The sequence below is a fragment of the Poecilia reticulata genome, chromosome 13, assembly GCF_904066995.2.
Source record: "Poecilia reticulata chromosome 13, P_reticulata-male-v2, whole genome shotgun sequence".
Taxonomy (NCBI): domain Eukaryota; kingdom Metazoa; phylum Chordata; class Actinopteri; order Cyprinodontiformes; family Poeciliidae; genus Poecilia; species Poecilia reticulata.
The window spans coordinates 861,562-883,173 of record NC_088842.1 but is presented as its reverse complement, the minus strand read 5'-3'; the positions used below and the strand labels follow the sequence as shown (position 1 = coordinate 883,173).

At 41.3% G+C, this 21,612-nt stretch overlaps 3 protein-coding genes and 1 long non-coding RNA gene across 12 annotated transcripts in view; 1 reads left to right on the top strand and 3 right to left on the bottom strand.

Annotated features, from left to right (window-relative positions):
• gkup (glucuronokinase with putative uridyl pyrophosphorylase) overlaps window positions 1-1,975 on the bottom strand; it is a 29,358-nt gene extending 27,383 nt beyond the window's left edge. The window contains exon 1 of the mRNA XM_008425129.3: window positions 1,818-1,975. Within this exon, the coding sequence (XP_008423351.1) occupies window positions 1,818-1,874 (57 nt within the window). The 5' untranslated portion in view covers window positions 1,875-1,975. The remainder of the gene's footprint in view (window positions 1-1,817) is intronic.
• A 77-nt stretch (window positions 1,976-2,052) lies between these two features.
• Window positions 2,053-17,381, bottom strand: usf1 (upstream transcription factor 1). 3 transcript variants are annotated; one of them, XM_081614466.1, is made up of 11 exons: window positions 17,245-17,381; window positions 16,601-16,761; window positions 13,489-13,538; window positions 5,320-5,435; window positions 5,012-5,125; window positions 4,658-4,811; window positions 4,314-4,401; window positions 4,138-4,196; window positions 3,715-3,809; window positions 3,478-3,631; window positions 2,053-2,770 (listed from the first exon to the last, which is right to left on the bottom strand). In XM_081614466.1, the coding sequence occupies exons 2-11, from the start codon at window positions 16,606-16,608 to the stop codon at window positions 2,592-2,594; spliced, it is 1,017 nt and encodes a 338-aa protein (XP_081470592.1). In that variant the 5' UTR covers window positions 16,609-16,761; window positions 17,245-17,381; the 3' UTR covers window positions 2,053-2,591. The 3 variants fall into 3 exon arrangements, with proteins under 3 accessions (XP_081470592.1, XP_081470591.1, XP_081470593.1); XM_081614465.1 differs by having other exon boundaries at window positions 16,601-16,854; window positions 17,245-17,363; XM_081614467.1 differs by having other exon boundaries at window positions 3,503-3,631; window positions 16,601-17,355.
• Window positions 17,382-17,522: 141 nt separating this feature from the next.
• LOC145554524 (uncharacterized) overlaps window positions 17,523-21,612 on the top strand; it is a 13,869-nt gene continuing 9,779 nt past the window's right edge. For 3 of the 5 annotated variants that reach the window (XR_014090494.1, XR_014090495.1, XR_014090493.1), the window contains exons 1-2: window positions 17,523-18,573; window positions 18,659-18,906. This is a non-coding gene — a long non-coding RNA (uncharacterized LOC145554524). Of the gene's footprint in view, window positions 18,574-18,658; window positions 18,907-18,998; window positions 19,568-21,612 lie in introns of those variants that run through there. The other 2 variants (XR_014090496.1, XR_014090497.1) reach the window with 2 other exon arrangements.
• The window catches only part of LOC103474286 (uncharacterized), a 27,494-nt gene continuing 25,653 nt past the window's right edge, over window positions 19,772-21,612 (bottom strand). For all 3 annotated transcript variants that reach the window (XM_081614469.1, XM_081614468.1, XM_081614470.1), the window contains one exon: window positions 19,772-20,636. In XM_081614469.1, coding sequence (XP_081470595.1) covers window positions 20,524-20,636 — 113 coding nt within the window. In that variant the 3' untranslated portion in view covers window positions 19,772-20,523. The remainder of the gene's footprint in view (window positions 20,637-21,612) is intronic.

Sequence of the window (21,612 nt, the reverse complement as noted above, 5' to 3'; positions counted from 1 at the left end):
CTGACCCCTTTGACCTAATCAACATGAAACTGTGTCCACAGACAAAAAACTTGTTGGTGTGTTAAGGATTCCAACCCTGTTTGTTTTCGATGGAGAAGGTGGGCATGGCGGCGTGGCGAAGTGACCTGTAACGCCGTCACCATACGTTTGGCCGTGAATGCCAGTTTCAAGCCCAGCTGCTCCAAACTCACTAGGATCGATCCTTGTGGGCCCCTCGACAGGAATCCATAACAATATTTTGTGGGTGTGGTCTAATTTCTGTATAGCGCCCCCTAGAAGATTTTAATTGATCAGCCCCAAGCCATGCTTTAACCTAGAATTATGAAACTTGGTACACATGTGTATTTTGTCAGGACCTACAAAAAAAGTCTCTTGGAACCATGGTCCAAACCCAACAAGGTGTCGGCCATTTTGAATCAAAGCCGCCATTTCCTCTTTTTCAGAGACGTCGTATCGAACTCCTCCTACAGCGTTTGAGATACAGACCTCAAACTCAGTCAGCAGAGAGTTGAGACATTAAAGGTCAAAAGTTATCACAGGAATTTTAGTATGTCAAAGCATGTGGGCGTGGCTAAGTCCCAAACTTTGACTGTTCGCCATAAAATATCAAAGTGACATAACTTCCACAAAGTCACAGCTGCATTCGACTTCCTATGTCTAACTACATAGGAACTACATAGGAACTACACGAGAATGTAGTTCCTATGTTCCTACACATAGGAACTACACGAGAATGATGTCATCATTCTCGTGATGACATCATGAGAATGTGATGTCATCACATTCTCATGGTCAGATGATGACATCACCTTAGCACTTCTAACAGGAAGTTAGTGCATGTCTTACCTTTACTGTGTGATTCATAAGGAATTAATCCTCTGCCACTTGACATAATATGACCTGATGATGAAGTCTGATGATGAACTCTGACCTGTGGGGGCGTGGCCAACTGGCTGTCCCTAGCCAAGCGGCGCTTGGCTGCGAGGGCCGCTTGAGGCTACGCAGAGCTTTAATTATTATTTTTCCTCCAGAATTTATTTCATCTTCTTTTTATTATTTATCTACTCGTGATGTTGTGATTGACTGTATCTTATTGGACTGGTTGATGGGTCAGCCTCCAGCAGTAGTAAGAATTTAGACTTTTCAAGGAGCCAATCAAACTTGAGTGGTTTAGGTTTGACACAGAAAACCCAGGCAACGCGCAAAAGAGGACTAATAAAGGGAATAAATAGCACTTTTGACTGCCTACGGTGTGATTTTCTCAATAAGCCACAGAGGAGCTTGGTTTAAATTCGCACAAGTACCATCACTCAGAAGTGCTTCCCTCTCTCCGTACCAAATCCCGTAACTCAGCTGGCCCATTTTATGTCTGTACTATTTACTTTGGTAAAGCGACACTTCAGTGACATTGTTCTTGTTATTAATTTCAATGGGAGGTTGTGCTCATAAATTCGGCACAATGAAAAGGTAACAAACGCTGTTCCTCGAACGGAACTACGACTTGTAAAAGACCTGCACCCGTTACATTGTTACGGAGATCTGCAGAACGGCGCAGTGCAGAGGGGACACTGGACATGGCTTCACTTCCCAGAACTTGCACAACTCCCAAATCACTTAGAGCCGAACGTCCCGCTGTGAGGGTACGAACGTGTAAATATCAAAAAGAACGAATCAGTAGACACCGATAGGAGCCAGGGCGGTAGGGAATGTTTAAACGCCACTTTCTGTAACGCGGTTCTTCGCAGAGTGGTCGCACTTTCGTGAAGGACATGAACTTTGCACTGCTTGTTCTGTAACAATCCACAGAGGTAGTTTACCTTAATCTGTGTCTGTAGGACAGTGCCGTGGCCGGCTACCAGCAGGATGCAGATCATGGATGCAGGTCGGGTCGTTCTGGTGAGGCTTTAAAAATGCAGATTCCACTGAGGGTCGTCAAAACTCTAACCTTACAGAGAGAGTATACTTCCAGGTGGACCCTTCAAAATAAAATACCACCGTTTACAACTCAAACTAACAAATTCGTAGATAAATAAAAAAACAACAACAACCAAACAGCATTTTACTATTTACATTTTTATTATAAAGACAGACAGTTATTATCCAATGTAGGACTTCCTAAACCCATTTCATTCTTTACTTAGCGGTTACATTGTTGCAATGTAACTACAATCCCCAACAAGCAGAGAAACGAAAGCAAACCCAGACTTTAATCTGGATGATAAACTTGGTATCGACTGCTTAAAGTGACAATGATAAGACATCAACACAAGAATGTAATGTCTAGAGACATTAAAATGAGTGCCGTTTATACTAAGTACAACAGAGTTTAAGCATAAGAAGAGCTTCCTGTACTGGAGTTGAATGATCGATCATACATGCTCATAGTAAAAGGCATCAAGAAGAGCTTTCCTGAATCTGATAAAAATAAAATAAAATACACGCTGCAGGCCCATTAAGTTAAAAAATAATGTTATAATTCCTAGGTAAATTACATAATTGTTAAGAGCTTAAAAAAAATCTGGAAAATTTCACAAAGGGTGGATGTGAATATTCAAAACAATATTCTAATAATTAACCCATATTATGCATGCTCAATGACAAGATACATATTTTATAAGGATTTCAAGTACTCTTTTGGCCCGTGTGTATTCATCTTCAAATACTTCACTGGCAACAGGTTTCACTGAGGGTCCGAGCTCGATGACCCAACAATGCCATGCTGTCGCAAAAGGTTCCTCAGGATCTGATTCTTGGATTCCCAGTTTTCCACCTATGAAAACACACAAATAAATTATCTAATTTCTTAAGATATTATTAGAAACACACTGACTATAAGCTAGAATTTAAGGGAAAAGACTTTAATGATGTAAGCAGAAGGGATAAGTTCCATCTTAGGATTGACCTCTTGACCTGGTGCAGGTGGTGGAAGTCAGAAGGAATACGTGTTTACATCCCTCTTGTTAGTTCATTTTTTTTAATGCACAAATATTACATGTACTTTTTTAAAGTTTTTTTTTACGCAGTATGTTATTTTTCAATAACTCCACAGTATTTTTCTACACTCTAAATTCCACCCTTATTGCTTCAATTTTTGCATAAATCTACTTGTTTCAACTTACGTGTCACTTTGTTGCTGAATTTCCCTACAGAGGAACAGTAAAAGTTATTTCTATTCTATTTGGACTGCATGTAGTTGTGATTGGCCATAAGAGTTTGCCAGAGTTCAAACTAATGCAGTCAGAATCAAATACTGACCTAATTTTTTCAGGAATGTTTTGTATGACAGCTTTTTAGGGGCATCGACCCAACAATGGGTCAATGTTGGGTTAGAAAAAAAGAAAAAGGAAGGAGTAAATTTCTGAGAAAAAAACTGAAATTCTGAGGTTGTTTTCTCAGAAATCTCCATATTTTTGCCGTCTACAATGGCCCTAACACATCGTCATAGTTTGGAGACTTCCATAATTGCACACAAAATACCTAAGAACACCGCACGCTGACGTACTTCCTGTCTTAGTAGTTGGTTGTCGACCTGCAGTCGTTCCAGAACGCTGATATCTTCTCCCAGCTTCATGTTGCTTTGTCTCAGCTCTTTGATGTAATCGCAGGCTTTTGACAGGATCCCCCCTTTACTCTGGAAAAACACCCGGAAACTATGTAAAAGGTCGAGGCAAACCAAACGGTAGTTGGTCAGTTTTTCCCAGGGTCAAAAGTTACCTGGCCTGTCTTGGTGTAGTCGATGTTGCACTCTGGGATGGTCTTTGACAGCTGAACAATCCAGTTGTTGATCTTGTCCCTGCGCCTCCGTTCGACTGTTGGAAAATTATTTTTAAAAATGGAGATTTCTTAGAAATCTGTTGTTAAAAAAACCCGCAGAAAATAGAGCTGATAATATCAAACTGTTAGTAAAACCCTGTTTTACAATGAATGCCTCAGAGCCTAATATGAGTATTTCACTGCTTGTCACAGCTAGAAAGATAGAGAAAACTCTGTTCTTATCGTTCTTAAAGTGAACTTGGAATCAGCAACTGCAGGACAGAGGTTTGTGAAAACTGGAATTAAAGAAATAATAGCTGCATCTCTGAAAAACAACTAGATGAAACCCAACAAAATCAGAGCGCGTTAAGCATGCATGCCAACCTTCGTTGTGCTGCGCTCGCCGTTTTTCATCCCTGGAGCCCCGAGGAGCTTCCTGCTTTCTGCGCACAGAATAAATAGATTTAGATGCTTTATTTTGGGGAGTAGAGAAGACATTTATGAACTGAGGTTTATTGATTTGAACCAAACAGCATTCTGATGAGTCTGGATGAACTCACGCTACGTATGGCTGGGTGCGCGGTGCTATCGTCCTCTGACTGGATCCGGTTAAAACTTCTTGGGGTGACATCATCACATAAAGCTGACCTTTGAAATAAAACCTTACAGTCAAATGCAGAAAGCGAGGAAGAGTTGCATCTTGAAGGTGGACCTAGCTCCACCCAGGCGTTTAGCAAGGCTGAATGGTTGCCATGGGAGATTAAAGGATTTCTCAAACATGCATGAAAGAATCAAAGCAACACTTCAGGTATATTTTTGATGAGGGAATAACATTATAACATGATGTACAGCTCATAAAAGTTGATTTTACATAATACTGCCACTTTAATTGTGCACAGCTTACCTGCAGGGGTGGTCTGGCTGAGCAGAGTATCAGTAGCTTGCACTGTGGTTACCATGGTGCCAGCAGTGGCTTCTGCAATGGTGGCCGGGTAATAGGCGTACTGGGCCTCAGCGCTGCCATCTCCTTCCAGTCCTTCTGGCTGAGAGATGACTGCCTAAAACCACATATTAAAGACCAGCGGTCACTGAATGGACGATGTGCATATTAATACCAGTGAAGATGAAAAAATTTTCACCTGAATTTCTTTAGTTTTTACAACAAGGGTATATTTTAGGGAGTTAATTTATTGCTCAATAAGCAGGAAACTGTATGTGCTGCTGATATTGCTCTACAGCCGGAGAGCGCTATTCCCACCTGTGTGACAGTCTGCGTGGTTGATGGGAAACCAGCGACCAGACTGACAGCCGCGGCTCCGTCTGTCTGGGCCTCCAGCTGGCCATCTGACACCTGGATCACCCTGTAGGTCACCTGCAACCCAACAGGGAGCCATCAGAGCCCACGCTCTCTTTACCACCGCTTCACATTATGAATGTCCAGCTACACACATCAGCCACACTTATCCAACATGTCAGGTGAGGTCATGAAATGGCCTGCAAATATAAGTCAGTAAGTATTATGTGAAAGGTGTTACTTTCCAACAAATATTCCCGACTCCATCGTACCTGCCCACCAGCTCCTTCTGTCTTGAAGACTTGATACTTGATCTGTGGGTCTGTGAAGGTGGTGGCAGACTGGATGGCAGCGATGGCGGCTGGATCTTCTGCTGTAGCTACAGAGCCTAAACATCCCACCATTTAAAGGGTTAAGAAGATGGAGGGAAAAAAAAGCAAGATGAGAAAATGTGTTTTCATTCTGTTGCGTAATAATTCTGCACAGTAATAGTTACTCATATTGTCCTAAGGATACTTTCTTAAGTATTCATGTTTGAGGTGGACAAACACTGCCTGAGAGCACTGTAGTTGGCGATTAATAAAACTAATCCAAAATAATCCTTTCCAAATAATTGTGCATAATTGTGTATATTACCCTCAAGAACAGAAAATGGGTTCTCTCTCTATTCTCTCTCAGGGATACAAGAACAAAATGCCATCATTGTGTTTCTTAAGCCCTGGTTTGGGAGATCTTGTAGTTTGTTGTTGACACATATTCTTTTCTTGTGTTCGTGAAACATGAAGTAGAGGTGCTGCAGTGACAAAGACATATGAAGGCTTCCTGGGGGTTCTGCACCTTCCTTCTTGTGAGATATGTTACTGAACACAAGTAAGAATGTTGCTTCTGGGGGCGCTAGTGCGCAGTTGTAAGATGTAGACGTGTTGGTTTGCGCTCTCCACCACAACTTTAACTAAATCACCAAGTACCACGATAAAAGTACCTAGAAGCTGGCACTTTGTCAGCGTCAATTCTTGAGAAATTGGACCCCCCATCTATGTCTTTAAATCTATCCCTTCCCAGGCAGGCTTACTCCTGGAGACTTAACGCAAATCTTCTCAATGATGATAACTTTATTAAAAACATAATCTCTAAATTAAAGGACTTTATAGAAATAAATGATAATGGCTAGGTATCAGATTCCATCTTATGGGAAGCATGAAAGACAGTTTTGCGTGGCGAAATAATCTCCTACACTTCAGCCCTTAAAAAAGAAAGAGAAAAACGTCTGTCTGAAATCATCAGTGCCCTCTCCAATTTGGAAAGAAAGTACATAATCTCTGAATCATCTGATGACTATAAGGAAATACTCAGATATGAATATAATGGAATTATGAGTAGCCAGGTTAGTAATTTGCTTTGGAAACTACGACAAAAGAATTTTGAGCTTGGAGATAAGCCTGGTAAACTGTTAGCGCTACAATTGAAGGGTGCCACAAGGTCAATCTATAGCATTAAGTGAAAAACCGGCGCACTCTTAACCAATCCTGCTGACATAAATCGCAGATTCAGAGAGTTCTACGCCATATTGTATTCATCCGAGAATAATGCAACACAATCCGATTTTAACCATTTTTTCGAATCCCTCCCGCTGCCTAAACTGGATAAACCTGACCGAGACTACCTTGAGTCTGACTTGACGCTTCAAGAGGTCAGAGACGCTATAAAATCCCTTCCATCTGGCAAAGCTGCCGGGCCGGACGGCTTTGGCTCGGATTTCCATAAGAAATTTTGTGACCTTCTTGCACCACTCTTGTTTAGAATGATGTCTGCTTCAAAAAGTGACGGAAAACTGCCCAAAACTCTTTACGAGGCTAACATTTCTCTTTTTCTCAAAAAGGAGAGGGATAAAACTGATCCAGCTAGCTTTCGGCCGTTTGCACTGCAAAATGTTGATCGCAAGATAATCACAAAAATCTTGGCCACTAGACTGAACAAATGCTTAGCATCCATTATCCATCCTGATCAGACTGGGTTTATCCCTGGCAGATTGTCTTTTTTCAATGTAAGACGATTACTCAATACAGTACACCTTGACCATAGAAACACTAATGCCTCTATTCTGGCCCTTGACGCACATAAAGCCTTTGACCAGGTCGAATGACCATATATGTTTGAATCATTGCACAGATTTGGTTTTGGCAAGACTTTCATCTCCTGGGTGAAACTGATATATCAAGAACCCATTTGCTTCGTCCTGACAAATAATGATCGGTCAGCTCCATTCCACCTCCAGCGCTCAGTCAGGCTGCCCGCTGTCTCCAGCGCTTTTTGCTATTGCGCTGGAGCCACTTGCTGTGGCGATAAGGGAGCACCCGCATATTGAAGGCCTTCGAGTCGGTGGTGTTGAAACAGTCATCAGTTTATACGTGATATTATATTTATATGACACAGTAAAATCTGTCCCCTTCCTCCTCAGCTTGATTACATCTTTTAGTAAAATTTCAGGATACACAATCAATTGGTCAAAGAGTGAATTGATGCCCCTTTCCAATTTGTATCCATTAGGATTTCTACAAAAAGTCCCATTCAAAGTGGTTGAGAGCCATCTTACCTACTTAGGTCTTACTGTACCCAAAGACCCAAAACTTATATTTAAACTAAATTTTGCAAAGTTTATATCAGGATTAAAGCAAAACATTGAGTACTGGAAAACTTTGCCCCTGTCAATGATTGGACGCATTAATTCAGTTAAAATGATCTCCCTATCTAGGTTTTTGTATTTATGTCAAAATCTTCCTATTTATCTTACAGCAGCCTTCTTTAATTAAAGAATTGGACTCGATCATTCAATCCTACATATGGAACGGGAAAAATGCTAGGATTTCTAGAGTACACTTACAGAAGCCGAGAGGGGAGGGAGGCCTGGGCCTACCTGTATTTAAACACTATTATTGGGCTGCCTGCATCAGAGCGCTAACGTTCTGGCAGCAGGGGTTCCCAGGTAACCCAGCGATTGATACTCCGTTGTGGGTCAAGATGGAATCCAAACTGGTGAATAATTCTTCCCTACCAGCTATGTTGTTTGCCTGCCTTGAAAAGCCGGAAGCCTACCGAAACCTGAGCTTTGTGTTAAAACATGAAGTAAGAATCCTAAATTAGATCAGAAGTTTCCTTGCATTACCAAACACATCTGTACAGACGCCGTTATGATTTAACCACAGTTTTTTCCTCCTTGGCAGGATAAAGCTCATCACGACTGGAAGGAAAGGGGGCTGGTGTCAATTATGGACTTGTATATTGGCAACAAGTTTGCATCATTCAGCCTATTGAAAGAAAAATATAATCTGTCCCATTCACACTTCTTCCGATATCTGCAAGTCAGGCATTACATTAAATCAAAGATTCAGAACTTCGACACTCTTCCGATTGAGCACGGCATTGTTGACATCCTAGGGAGCCCCCCTGATGCAAGACATCTTATTACAAGAATTATACATCTATTTGGTGACCGAACTGTGGCACACACCACAAAACTGAGGGAGGCCTGGGGAAAGGAGCTCGGGATAACAATCCCTGAACCCCTGTGGAACAGGTGCCTTTCTAAAATCAGTTCTTGTTCAATAAACAGCAGGCATCAGTTAATTCAGTTTAAAATCACACATCGGTTACACTATTCAAAGGTCAGATTGCATAAGATTTACCCCTCTGTCTGCCCAATGTGTGACAGGTGCAACATGTCTGAAGGCACACTGCCTCGACTGCCTCATGCTTTTTGGTCTTGCCCTTCACTAACTGGTCTTTGGTCAAAAATATTTGATTGATACTTCAAGGCATATAAGACTCTCTTACAACCTGAACCAGAATTTATAATCTTCGGATGCCCTCGGGTGCCGGGGACTATATCCGCTGTAATGTGGCAGCCACTGGAGTTGGGACTGATTGTTGTCAAGAGACTAATCTTAAGAGACTGGAGGTCCTCTGTTCCTCCTTCCTTCCACCTGTGGGTGACGGACATGATGTCCATGATACAGATGGAGAGACTTCGGAAAGGCTCTAAAGCAGGGGTGTCAAACTCAATTTCACCGAGGGCCACTTCAGCATATTGGCCTCCCTCAACGGGCCACATTGACGGTACAAATCAGGAGTGCCCAGGTCCAGTTCTCCAGACTTCAACTTTAGATGCATCCCTCCTAAAACACACCCCAGACAAAAGGTTGACTCCCTCATCAGCAGCAACTCAGTTCTGTGGAGGCTGATAATGAGTCAATGATCCAGGTGTGATGGAGAAGGAACGCATCTAAAGTTGCAGATGATAGCTCTGGAAAACTAGACTTGGGCAGCCCTAGCATTAATGTATGAAAATACAATGTTAAAAATAGATTAAACACCTCATATTGTTAAATATCGCTTTGGAGCGTCTGGTTAGGAAGCGCATTCAAAACCTTTGGTTGAAATGGCGCGTTAAATTCAAGTCTCCATTACAGACTAGATAAAACTAAAGAGAATGCAACGTTGTGTTGATCCGTTTGAGGAGCCGGGAGTTTATCTTGAGGAAAAAAATGATGACGCAGAAGTTAGTTAGACTGTAACATGCGCAGTCCGCTGCTCCACCACTGCGGACGCGGCTGCGAAGAATTAAAAACCGCTGGGAGCAACTCATCCAGAAGATTTAACAAATGGAGCCTTCTTGGTGCACATTACCCAGGAGAGGGGCGCTCTGGAGGAGCTGCAGACGGAACATCTGTCCGTTTCGGAGAAGCGAAAACACGCAAAACAACATCAAAAAATCCTGGTAAAAGCGCAAACCGGACCGCGCACAGGGCAAAACACTCAGAGTTCAGTTGATCTGTTTGGACCAGACAGATCCAACTGACTGATGAATTAGCGCAGATTTTTCTGCAGGGGAGGAAGTGCGTTCAGACCCCAGCGGGTGAAGTGATGCTAATTTAAGTGAAGTCGCTTAATTTATTTTATTAAAAGTTACTGAGGCCTCAGTCAGAAGTTTTTGTCACTACGGAGAAAAATGTAGATACATTTACCTGCTTAATTTGTGATGGGATCTGGATTCACGGTGAATATCAACTAAACCGCATAAAATGCGGCTAAATAGCCGATGTTAATATGATTGTAATTTCACGGATAAAAATAGTGCATGAACGATTTTTTTAATGTTGTCGGTCAAGATAACGGATAACAAAAAAAGTCTAGCGCCACCTGCCGTCCTGACACCAACTCACACACATCTTCATTCACAGTCTTGTAAATCGATGTTTCTTTTCTTGGACATTTTGATGTTAGCTTGTCGATGTCTCAGTTTTATTCGCTGGGAAAATCAATAAGCAGCTTGAGGTGACTCTGCTGCTCTCTAGTGGCGAGAAACCATAATGTTGGCTGGTAACAATCGGAATGCATTATGGGAGATGTAGTTTGTAGTCAATTCGTGCTGAAAACCTATTTTAAGTCAATCATGGGCCTATAAAACGCTGGGGGGGCCACATAAAATGACATGGCGGGCCACATGTGGCCCGCGGGCCTTGAGTTTGACACATGTGCTCTAAAGACACTTTCTCATGTAACTGGAATCCCTTCTTGGAACACTTTTCGAAGACCAGACTAAGCTGATCAAACTCTTCCATGGTCTGTCCCCTCTGTCGCCCTCCGGTTTGTGTATGTGTACCCTTGTATGTAACTGTATATGTGCTGTGTGGGTATATCATATGTCAACCACAATGTTTTATGCTTTGACCTGTGCATCTGGGCCTTGTCTGTTTAATTGTATGTTCTAAACTTTGAAAACTTAAAATAAAATTGATTTTAAAAAAAGTAAGAATGTTGTTCTTGGAGCAAAGGAACCCTTTTCTCTGTTCTCGCTGGCTTTGTACAGAGTTTTGGTTGTGCTCTTAAGTCTCCTCTGCTGGTAACACTGTTTTGTAGCTCACTCTTTAGGAGTACTAAAGACTCTCAAACATTCTTCATTGTAACCAAAACCTCATCTTGATGTCCTTGATGATTTGATAAGCTGTTCATCCAATCACAACGTGCACGTAAGGTAGATTTGATGCAAATGTGACGACTGCAGCCCCCTTATCTTTGGAGGTAGCCACCGCTAACTAAATATAATGATTTCAAGGAAACCTGCACCTCCTTTGTGTCAACCTGCTGCTTTGAATGGCAGAATCATTCCAGCTGGACTCTCTCAAAGCTTCATTTGTGTGGATGATATGAACAACAGTCTTGAGCAAAAGCTGAGACTGATGTTTGCTGTGCTGCTTTAGGGCTGGATCTTGGATCAGAAATTCTTAGATCTTTTATGTTCTACTAAAGTTCAATAACAAACATCTGAATGGTATGAACAGCTCATAGCTTTTCTTTCAACGAGCCCATTTCAACTATTTCAGGTCATTTATCCTGGCATACTGACACTCTGAATCAAGTCCTGATTGATGCTGACCAATGCTTGCCTCCTCAGAACTTAGAAGTTGCCACATTTCTTTTGTCTACATGCTTTATGAGGTGTGAGAAGTGGTACTCAATGAGATTGTAATGTTCTGATTCTTGAGCAACTTAGAAAATAAATCGTCTTCAGTACCAAACAGCTCCTGGATCGTTGGGCAAAGTTGCTCTTCGATGATGTTTATATTTCAATTGCGATATCTTGGAGGTACACTGTGAGTGAGCCCACTTCCCTCGAAAAGAAGTGATCCCACATGTGAACGTTCTCACGCTGCTTCACTGACTATGTGACATATTTGTCTTCACCTTTTCTTCTCCAGACTTTTCTTTTTACAGATATCCCACATTGTTCAGTCCACATACTTCCTGCAGACTTTCTGTCTGTCCTGTCACTGCATAAGTCCCCTTCTCATTGTCTGTTTGTGTGTATTGAAACACAGAAACCTGCCTGCTGCTGTTCTTGAGTAAGCTCTGCACTGGCAACTCACATCTGAATCGAACAGTTAGGTTTTAGTAGGATTTTAGAGAACTTCATATGTCACTTTACAAACTGAAGCAGTGTAATTTCTATCAGCAACAACAAAAAAGACATGTCTATACTGAAGACATGTTTTTTATTCTGTACTGCCCTGGAGCAGTATTTTTGCATCAGGGCAGTAGAAAATACTGTAAGAATACCCTTTTTAAGGTAATAAACTACTTATAACAAATATGGATTTAGTACCTTTATAGGGGGAAAAAATGCTATTCCACATTTGTCCCTGCCAGTTGTTTTGGTCATGAATAGTCTAGAAAGACTAAAGGGAAAATATAGCACAAAGCAGTAAACAGTGCATGTTGACTAATCAAAACCCAAGTACATGTCTAATGCAGTGTTTTTCAACCTCTGTGCCGCGGCACACTAGTGTACCGTGAGTGATCGTCAGTTGTGCCGTGGAAATGATCCAATTTCACCTACCGTATTTTCCGGACTATAAGCTGCTACTTTTTTCCTACACTGAACATGCGGCTTTTCTGTGGATTTTTCTTCAACCACCAGGGGGCTCTTTAGCAGGAAGTGAATCATTGGAAGTCAAAATTGGAAATAAAAGAACGCGCTAATTTTCATTTAGAACAAGCACATGCTAGCAGCAGACACGACGGAGAAATGTTTTCAAACTCCATATGATGCAGCTTCTAAGTTGAGGAGTATCGATCTGGCAGGACAGGAGGGAAATGGAGCCGCTGCAAGTAAACTCGGCGTGAACAAAACCGGATTTGGAGTCGGAAAACTGCATCCTTAATATATCCAGCAGTTATTAGGACACAGCCCTCTGCTGCCCTCTGCTGGGTCCTTATGGGAAACCGAGAGCGGCAGAGATACCAGCGGCCTGTAGCCCGGTGCGGCTGATATATGCAAGTTTCCAGAGGGGGGTTCAGAAAATTTGAAGGTATGGTTTATAGTATGGTGCCCTCATAGTCCAGAAAATACGGTAATTGGTCTTAAAATATTTTTTGAAAACGAATTAATTATCTGCAAATAATGCCATCTTTGAGTGTCTTTGCTGTAGTTGTGACTAGCAGCATAATCATGTAATTTTATTATCACTAGATGGCAGTAGGTACAGAGCATTTTACATTAAAACAAGAGAATTAGTGATGCACGAATCATCAAGTGTTGTGGCTCTGTTTTGAAGTGGACCTGTTAAGTGCAATTTGAAATAAGAAATGTAAAATATGATAAAAATAATTTTTTGTGTTTATTTGATTCCTATTCGAGAGATTTTGATAAGAATTATTATATATGTGATATAGGCGGCTACAGAGTATCTTTGTTTGCATTTTTGGTTGGTGGTGTGCCTCGTGATTTTTTTCATTTAAAACAATGTACCTTGGCTCAAAGGTTGAAAAACACTGGTCTAATGTATCCCCTCACATTAAAGGCAATTGATCTAACAACCACTATACATGCATTAATGTTATTACTTCTATAAAAAGTGAAGGCGTCTCAGAAAGTCTGAATTTACCTTCCTCGTTAACAGTGACACTCCCCTCTGGCTCCGGGCTCTTCTGTTGGCTGCACGCCCCAAAAACACAAGAACGAACGTTATTTTGTGGCTATATAAAGAAAGACTATATTTAAAATGTTAAACTGTTCACTAGTGATGGGTCCAGCAACACCGACACGCCGGCGCATGCATCAAGCCCATAGACCAACACCAGTGTTGATGCGCGTATTGGTTTCCGCAAGTCATGTGACCGATACAGTGACCGACACAGGAACTGTATCGGTCACATGACCAACATAGAAACTGTTTCTAAATGACACTGGATGCCAAACTGTGTTTATAAGGAAGCGAATCTGTCAAAAGCATTTGCCAAACAAATTCTTGATCTTTTACATTGTCATCTATGGAGCAGCTTCAAAGGAAATGTTTCCTCTGTGGGACCATTTTGATCCTATATTGTAAAATAAATTTGTTTTCATTTTTGTCGTTTCATCTGGTTCTTGTCAGTTTCTACTTAATCTATCTGAACCCAAATTCAGCTGAAACTGACTTTTAGTTTACTTTCGTATTATGTTCTGCAGGTTAAGTGTCGCATATGTTTAACTAAACTGTCTTATTTAAATAAATAAACCTTTTCAATGCTGAGGCATTATGAGGCATGAGAATGAAGTCCCAGATTCACCTAGATAAACTCAGATATGCAGCCATTCTACAAATTAGTCAGTTGCTTTTTATAAATTATTTCATATACAGTGAACCCTCGCTGTAACGCGGTTCACTTTTCAAGGTTTCGCTGCTTCGCAGATTTTTTTGTGCAGGTTTTTTTTCCACATTGTTCTTCGTCCTAATTGACCATATGATTGGTAAAAACAGTCTCCGTGCTTCTTCGCCTGAGTGCCAATAACGTTACGGTGTTTAATACAGATTAGCCACTCAGCAGATGGAAATAAAAACTTTCAATGTCTGCTGGAAAAAAAAAAAAAACTGTGGCCAGAGGCAGCAAAACCCGACCGGAGGCTCGTTTGATGAGATCCATCGCTCTGCCGTAGATCCAGCTGTGAATCTGGCGGGGCGGGTTGGAGGAGACGCTTTAATGACATGACTCTGGATCACATTGAGGCCTGATTGATGCACATGCACATCCGCTGACCTGAAAACAGGTTTTGTTCTTTGGTTTCAATGTAGATTATTTATTTATGCTGTGTAATAACTGTAAAAAATAAAAGTAACTACTACACGGATTTTGCCTATTACAGGTTATTTTCGGAACGCAACCCCTAAGAAAAACAAGGGTTCGCTGTAAACGTAGAGTTTACTTAATTTTTTTCTACAGCAGAAGTTTTGTCAAAAAAGCATAAAAGGCTAAATTTCAAAAGGTTGTAAAAACTTTTTTTTAATAAAATTGTGTTGGAAAAAAACAGTCCATGCATCCTCATTCCAAACACATTCATTAAAATTTTCACTTTATAGTACATGGTTCACATTCTTTATTGACTGTATAGCAAATATATTTTAAATTTAACTGAAGATATGACATAATACAACATATAATATTCAATAAAATACAAAGACTTAAATCCTATTGTATAGACTAGGTCAGTGGTCCACAACCTTTTTATTGCAGGGTACAGGTCAAGACTTGGAAATGTTGCTGCGGCCCAAGGGGTGTGGGGAGAGGGTGCATGTTGGTGTTCCCGGTAAAGCCTCAATATGCCTTTTTATCACAGCCTGTGGGGTTTTTCCTGACTAGGAACGAGAATACAACCTGCTGAATGTGACAGGTAGCCAATCAGAGAGCGCGGTGACGTAAGAACAGAGGGGAATCCCAAACAGCTGACATATCGTGCAACTGAGAGTCCGGTGGATATCGGAGATGATATGTGGAAATATTTATTATTATATGTAAAGGTCATTATTATATATGTTATGTTTATTCAGTTAAAATTGTTAAAAAACATATTCACCTCCAAATCATAGTGCAGCAAATAGAGCGGCTGCTCCCGTCTCTTTTATCCACCGCATTTTCTTTTTGTTACGTCTTTTATCTCTTAAAATGACTCGACAAACTATCACTATTGCTACTACATCATCATCCGTGTTTGGTTATTCTAAATTCCCGTAGGCTATGTTGGGGATTTTACTAGATTATCCTCTGGAGTCGGGATGTTCGTGACTGGACTCAGTTCCTGCCGTGTGGCTGAACACGAACCGATTGAACTTGTTGGACTTTTATCAGCTCTGTGGTCACAGAGGTTTGGAGAATCGGCCGACAATTCTTAAATCTTGCCGTCTAAACTAGACTTCAGACTCACAAGCTCTACTCATCTCCTCTCGACCACTGCCCAAACGCTCTGACTCTGGTCGCTATGGTAACGTGTACTTCAAAATAAGATACAGATGCGCCACAAAAACGAACATTTTACTTTCAGAAAAATTTTAACTCATGATAATGACTAACGGAGCCCTGAGCTTGTTTCTCTGCAACCAGACGGTCCCATCTGGGAGTGATGAGCGACAATGACACCCGAAGTGTTGCTTATATCCACAGCCTGCTTGGTCTCTACGTGGTAAAATAGTTTGAAGCTTCATTGCCTCATTAGCAGCCGGTCGCCGCAAGTTACGCAGAGCGGCTTGTAATGTGGGACTCACCTAGCGGTCCGGGATAAATCCATTCTCCTGTCTCTTCTCTGGGCCTTTTCTCCTTTGCAAAGAAACTTTCCAAAGACATCTGAAATGTTTTTTACTCATTTTGCTGCTTGTGGGCTCAATGTGGGCCAAGAGAATCCGGTTAAAGGATTTTCAAAATAAAAGATCCTCCAGACTCAAATAATACATAAAACGGAAATATTTAATTATTTCTTGCGTGGCCCGGTACCAATTGGTCCACGGACCGGTACCGGGCCGTGGACCGGGGGTTGGGGACCACTGGACTAGGTCATCAAATCACTACGTTGCCTGCAGGAATTTTTAATGTCCAGCAGGTGTCAGTATTGAGTGACACAGTATCAACACAGTAACAATACAGTGTTGTTATGAGTCGAAACGCCTCATTTACCCATCACTACTATTCACTTCTTTTGTTATTGTTATATGGTACAAAACAGCACGAATAGACTGCCATCCCACTCACCTCTTCATTTCAGCCGAGGGTTTTGGACGGGCAGACCGTCTCACTCGCTCCGACAGCCAGGTTGTAGAGATCAAATGACGATTAACAAAACCATAGAGGAACTTCCTTTAAAACTTGGAACACTGATGACCAGATAAGGGCTCATCTCCGGGAGACTGAACCTGAAACGACTGTTAGCATGAGCTATGGCTGGAAACGATAGGCGAGCCGCAGGAACCGTTTCCATGGGAGATGACGGAAACACACCGACTGGGCTTTCAAAATAAAGCAAGAAATTACATTTAATGCTAGATTATAAACGCGGATGCGTCAGAGATGCGACGAATATAAGATATTAAAATAAATGGGTTTTAGTTTGTGCTACGTATCAGAATAAGCGAGCTGCTTCGTTTATTTATTTTATTGACTTCACAAAGTTTTGTTCGATGTGACTAAGCTAAAGTTTTAATTTGGACGTTTCACAGGAAGTAAAATGTTTCACCGCGGAGAACACAGGTTACACTTAACTACTCGGCCCAGAGGATTTTTTCCCCCCTTGGCTTCTCTTTGCCTTGCTGGGCGGCATTGCTAACCACAATAAACAACATCGCTACGACGTTGCTAAAAGTGGCGATTGTAAGACAGACTGCACAAGGCGTACTTACGCTGCCGTAGACCCTCCTGCGAAATGTGTCAACACAGTTCCGTCATTGGAGATACGCACGCGCGACAAGACAGTTCCAGATTAATTTAACTAATACGGGTTAATCTGGTGTCATCTAACTCATCGAAACATCAATGTATAAGAATCCCGCCAGTAAATGGCAGTTGCGTTCTGATACTTTTTTTGTGAAAGATTTCCCGAATTTTATGTCCAGTGATAAAAAGTAGATTGTTGCTTATCAAAATAAAGCACAATGGTCGGTTTCTGATTGGTGTTTCGAGACATGAAATAGTCTGGAATTGTTTTAAAATAATTTTGAAGTTGTTTAGCCCCTCATTTAACATGATAAAAGCTATTATGCATTATGGAAAGATATATTTGTAATAGTAAAATGGAAAAGTGTGAAGACATTCGGCGGAAGTTCAAGGTAAAAACAGCTAACATGACGCATGTTAAATAAAATCGTCAAAGCCGAGAGGAGTCACTGTTGAGCTCAGATATAAAGAAACTTATTTTGGTCACTTTTCGCCAAAATTGCTATTTACATTACTGACACACAAGAAAATGCTAGTAAAAATATAAATAAAGATGCTTCCAACAGTTGTTCCCACATTTTAGTCCTGTTTAATACTCGAAGAAATTGACATTGAATCCTCCACGGACAAGTTGGCTTTACTTCTACAGCAAATATTTGAGGCAGTTAAAATAAACAATTTAATAAGTGCATTTATTAAAAGAAACATTTATGATTTTGTTACAGTTTCGAAACATATCGACTGAAATAAAGAAGTTGAAAACGCTGGACAGCGCCCGCGGTTTGATCCCGGTTAGGGGAGGGACAACATTCCAGGTAAGAAGAGTTGAACGAAGTAACCGCTGAGCTAAACCAGCGCGGTCATCACGGTGGGACATTTTGTTTATGAATGAAAGCGTTATAACATTTGTTGCTACGTGTGTATAATTACTGAAGGAATGATTTGAACCACATGTACTTCTAAGAACAGACTTACTGCACTATATTTTAAAATAACTTTTGTATGTATTGCCATTCTTTCCAGGAGAACCGAGATTCTGATTGAACATATCTTGTTATGTAAATACAATGAAACCCGCTTATGCTCTGCATACAAATTTAATTTTAAAGAGTAATTTGAGCATAAAACACTTGGGAACTGGGATTTTGGCCTTTGTGGGGAGTTCTTTTCTGTCTGCTGCCTTCTCATAGTCTACCACCAGATGGAGCCAGGGGATTGTTCACCTGGAGGGCGGTCCAGGTGTTTGGATTCCGTGGACCTGCAAGGAATCTGCTTCAACTTGGAATATAAGAAGAGTGAGTTGCCAGTACTTCAGCGCCTGAGTGTTTGCCTGTTATAGTACTCTGTGCCTCTCTGAGATTAGGCTCTGTGGTTTCCCAGATTGTTTGAAGTTGCATTTACCTGTTGATCTCGTCGCCGTTTTCCCCTCATCGCGCCTTGGATTTTACCCATTGTGCTGCCTGAGTCCTTCATCTTCACGACTGCAAGTTCCTCAAGAAGATTCTCTGGTCTCTCCAACCACTGCTGCCGATGAACCGCTCCTCCTTCCACTAACCTGTCCGCTCCCAGCGATCACGCTGCTCCATCAATCATCTGAACCTGGACCACTTCGTGCTCTACCCACAAAGGTACCAAGCCCCAGTGACTAGTGTTCTGCCCCACCTGTGGATTCTCAGTAAACATAAATTTCAAGCTGACAACTCTTTTTACCTGCCTCCAGTGCTTCGATGAACCCAGTCCACCAGCCTCAGGACAAGAAACACATTTATTCAGATTATCATCTGTTCAAAGTAAACTGATTTTTCCCCCTCCCCTCAGTCTCCTGAATGTGTTCTGTATGTGAATCACACACTTGGCTCCCAACACGACAAAACAGTTGCATATAACCAGCAACATCAAAATGTCATTCTGTAGAGTGCAGGTCAGGCCCAGACATTCACTCTGTCTTCTTTTCCTCCTTCTCATATGTCTTGCCAAGTGACATCATTGTATAATTTGTTAACTTTCAGTTTTGAAGTTATGAGAACATGCCACTACAGGTTTAGTTCTGCAGGATTAACTTTATTAGTCTAGGTTTCAGCAGGAAAACGGTTGCTAACATTGTCAAAATCAACATGGATGTCAGCAAATTCACCTGGACAGCTCTAAAATGAATTTATTCAGTACATGATAAATTACTAATTTATCTGCCTAAAAACAAAGGATTAAATGTTTCAATCTATTGAACTACAGGGACACAAACGGGTATTTTGTCAAGTTATGTTTTGTGCTTTTATTGATTCAAAAGGTTTTTCATTGGAAAGTTGAGACACAAATGTTAATACGGGAAGGTCAATGCATGTGTTAGAAAAGAAAAAAAAATATTGGGATTTTGTGGCCAAACACAAAATGGTTCATTTTGAACTGGAGGGAAAAAGATGGATAGTGCAAGTGTGGTGCAGATAACCCCTGCTGACTCTTTCCATAAAGCTATTACTACTTTGTAGAACTAACTTTTTCTTTTCTTTTTTTTAATTTTTTTACAGCAATAAGTCTTTAGTGCTCTGCTATTTCAGGCACAGTCAGGTTGGAGTGCATTTAAATTCTGGCCACATATTTTATGCTGAAATTAGGTCTGGACTTTGACTAGGGCATTATAACTTATGAATACTCAACTAAACCGTTCCATTGTAGCTCTGGTTGAGGGTTGTCATCATATGGCGAGATGAACTACACCAGTCTCTAGTTTTTGCAGGTTCTAATGCGTTTTCTCCTTAAATTCCTCTGTATTTAAATCCATCAACTCTGATCTGTTTCAGAAAGAGCAGGAGCTTTTAAAGAGACAGAGTTCCAATTTTAAGGCTTTAAGTTAGGAAGCAAATGTTCTTTTAAGTCATATTTGATTAATTTATTTTATAACTGAAGGTAACATAGTTACTTGATTGAGCTATATAATCTCACTATGTGCCTGGAAAATACATAATACTGCCTTTTTAAGGGATTTTTGTGGCTCTAGTGAATGGACAGGAGAGTAGGTTGTGTGAGAGAGAGAGAGGGAGAGAGACATTCAGCAAAGGTCAACAGCTCGCCCCAACCTGTGACAGCCGCATAGAGGACTGAGGCCTCTGGGTCTGTACACGGGTCACATGCTTCACTCCTGCGCCACTGCCACACCCAGAAGAAGTTAAATCTTTCCCCAGTATGATAACATATGAAGATGAGGAATATAAAGAACACAGCCACATTGAAAGCAGGTGAAGAAAATGTCATCTGTCTGTCTCAAGGACTCCCCACTGAGGCAGAACTATCAGCGGCCACAGGAAGGTCGGAGTCTGGTAGAGCTGCAGGCCTGGGGTTCCAGAACAGATCTTTGGTTTGTCTGAGGGGAGAGACAGAAAGTAAAGAAGACCCAGGTTATGTACGTCTGATCAGTTCCACAGAGGTTACAAATTACAGATGACTGCACTGTAAAACCATGTGGACAAATGAGAAACCATCACTGTTCACTGAGACTCAACAATATGCATCGATATTAATACTGCTGATGTATGCATCTTGCTTATCAGAGCAGATATCAACGCTATGCTTTACATTTTAAAAATAGTCAGTTCATATTTTAACGTTGCACTCTTTTTATAAGTTATAAATAGCAAGTAAGCGGACATAAAACCAGCCAAGATGTGTAATTACTCAATGTTAGATAAGTTTCACTAACTGTCTAGGCAACATGTCAAGCCAGTGAGTTAGCAATTTCCATTTTTCACTTTTCACAGTGTGACATTTCATATGTATGTTAGAATGAGTCCATGGGCTCCGATGAGGGATTTACACCAGCAGCAACGGGTGGGGACAAGAGCACGCCATGTCCATGGAGCATCAGAAAGAGCAGGTGAGAGACGGGTCAGAGGTCGCGGAGTCGGTCCAACTCCTGACCATCTCAGCAGAGAACAAGGCGTGTGGAGAATATACTGTAAGATCAGAGGTTGCTGCTTTTGAACATGTCAGTTAGCTCTGTTTCATTTATTACCTTTGCACATCATAAGTAATATTTACATTTTATTTTATGTAGCACAATGTTAGCTGTCACTAGAAGCACATTCACCAATTGAATTTACAGCAGTCACAAGTGTTGGAGCATTGTTTGGAACCGAATCCAGGCCTGATTTTTGACGTACTCAACCTTTGTGCCGCTTCTCCAACATCACCTCCTGTCCTCAGCTAACCATCCTGGTGCATCTGCAGAGAGATGCCTTACATGGTCATGAATGACAGAGCAAAGACACGCCTCCTGGCTCTGATTGGTTGCTTTGGTTCAGGAGCGGTGTATTTTCCCAAATGTTATTAGGGGCTCAGGA

Coding starts and splice junctions, on each gene's coding strand:
- usf1 (XM_081614466.1), bottom strand. Junction 4,812..5,011: donor CCACGCAGACTGTCACACAG/GTGGGAATAGCG, acceptor ATGTGGTTTTAG/GCAGTCATCTCTCAGCCAGA. Junction 2,771..3,477: donor TCAGCGTGCGGTGTTCTTAG/GTATTTTGTGTG, acceptor GTGTTTTCATAG/GTGGAAAACTGGGAATCCAA.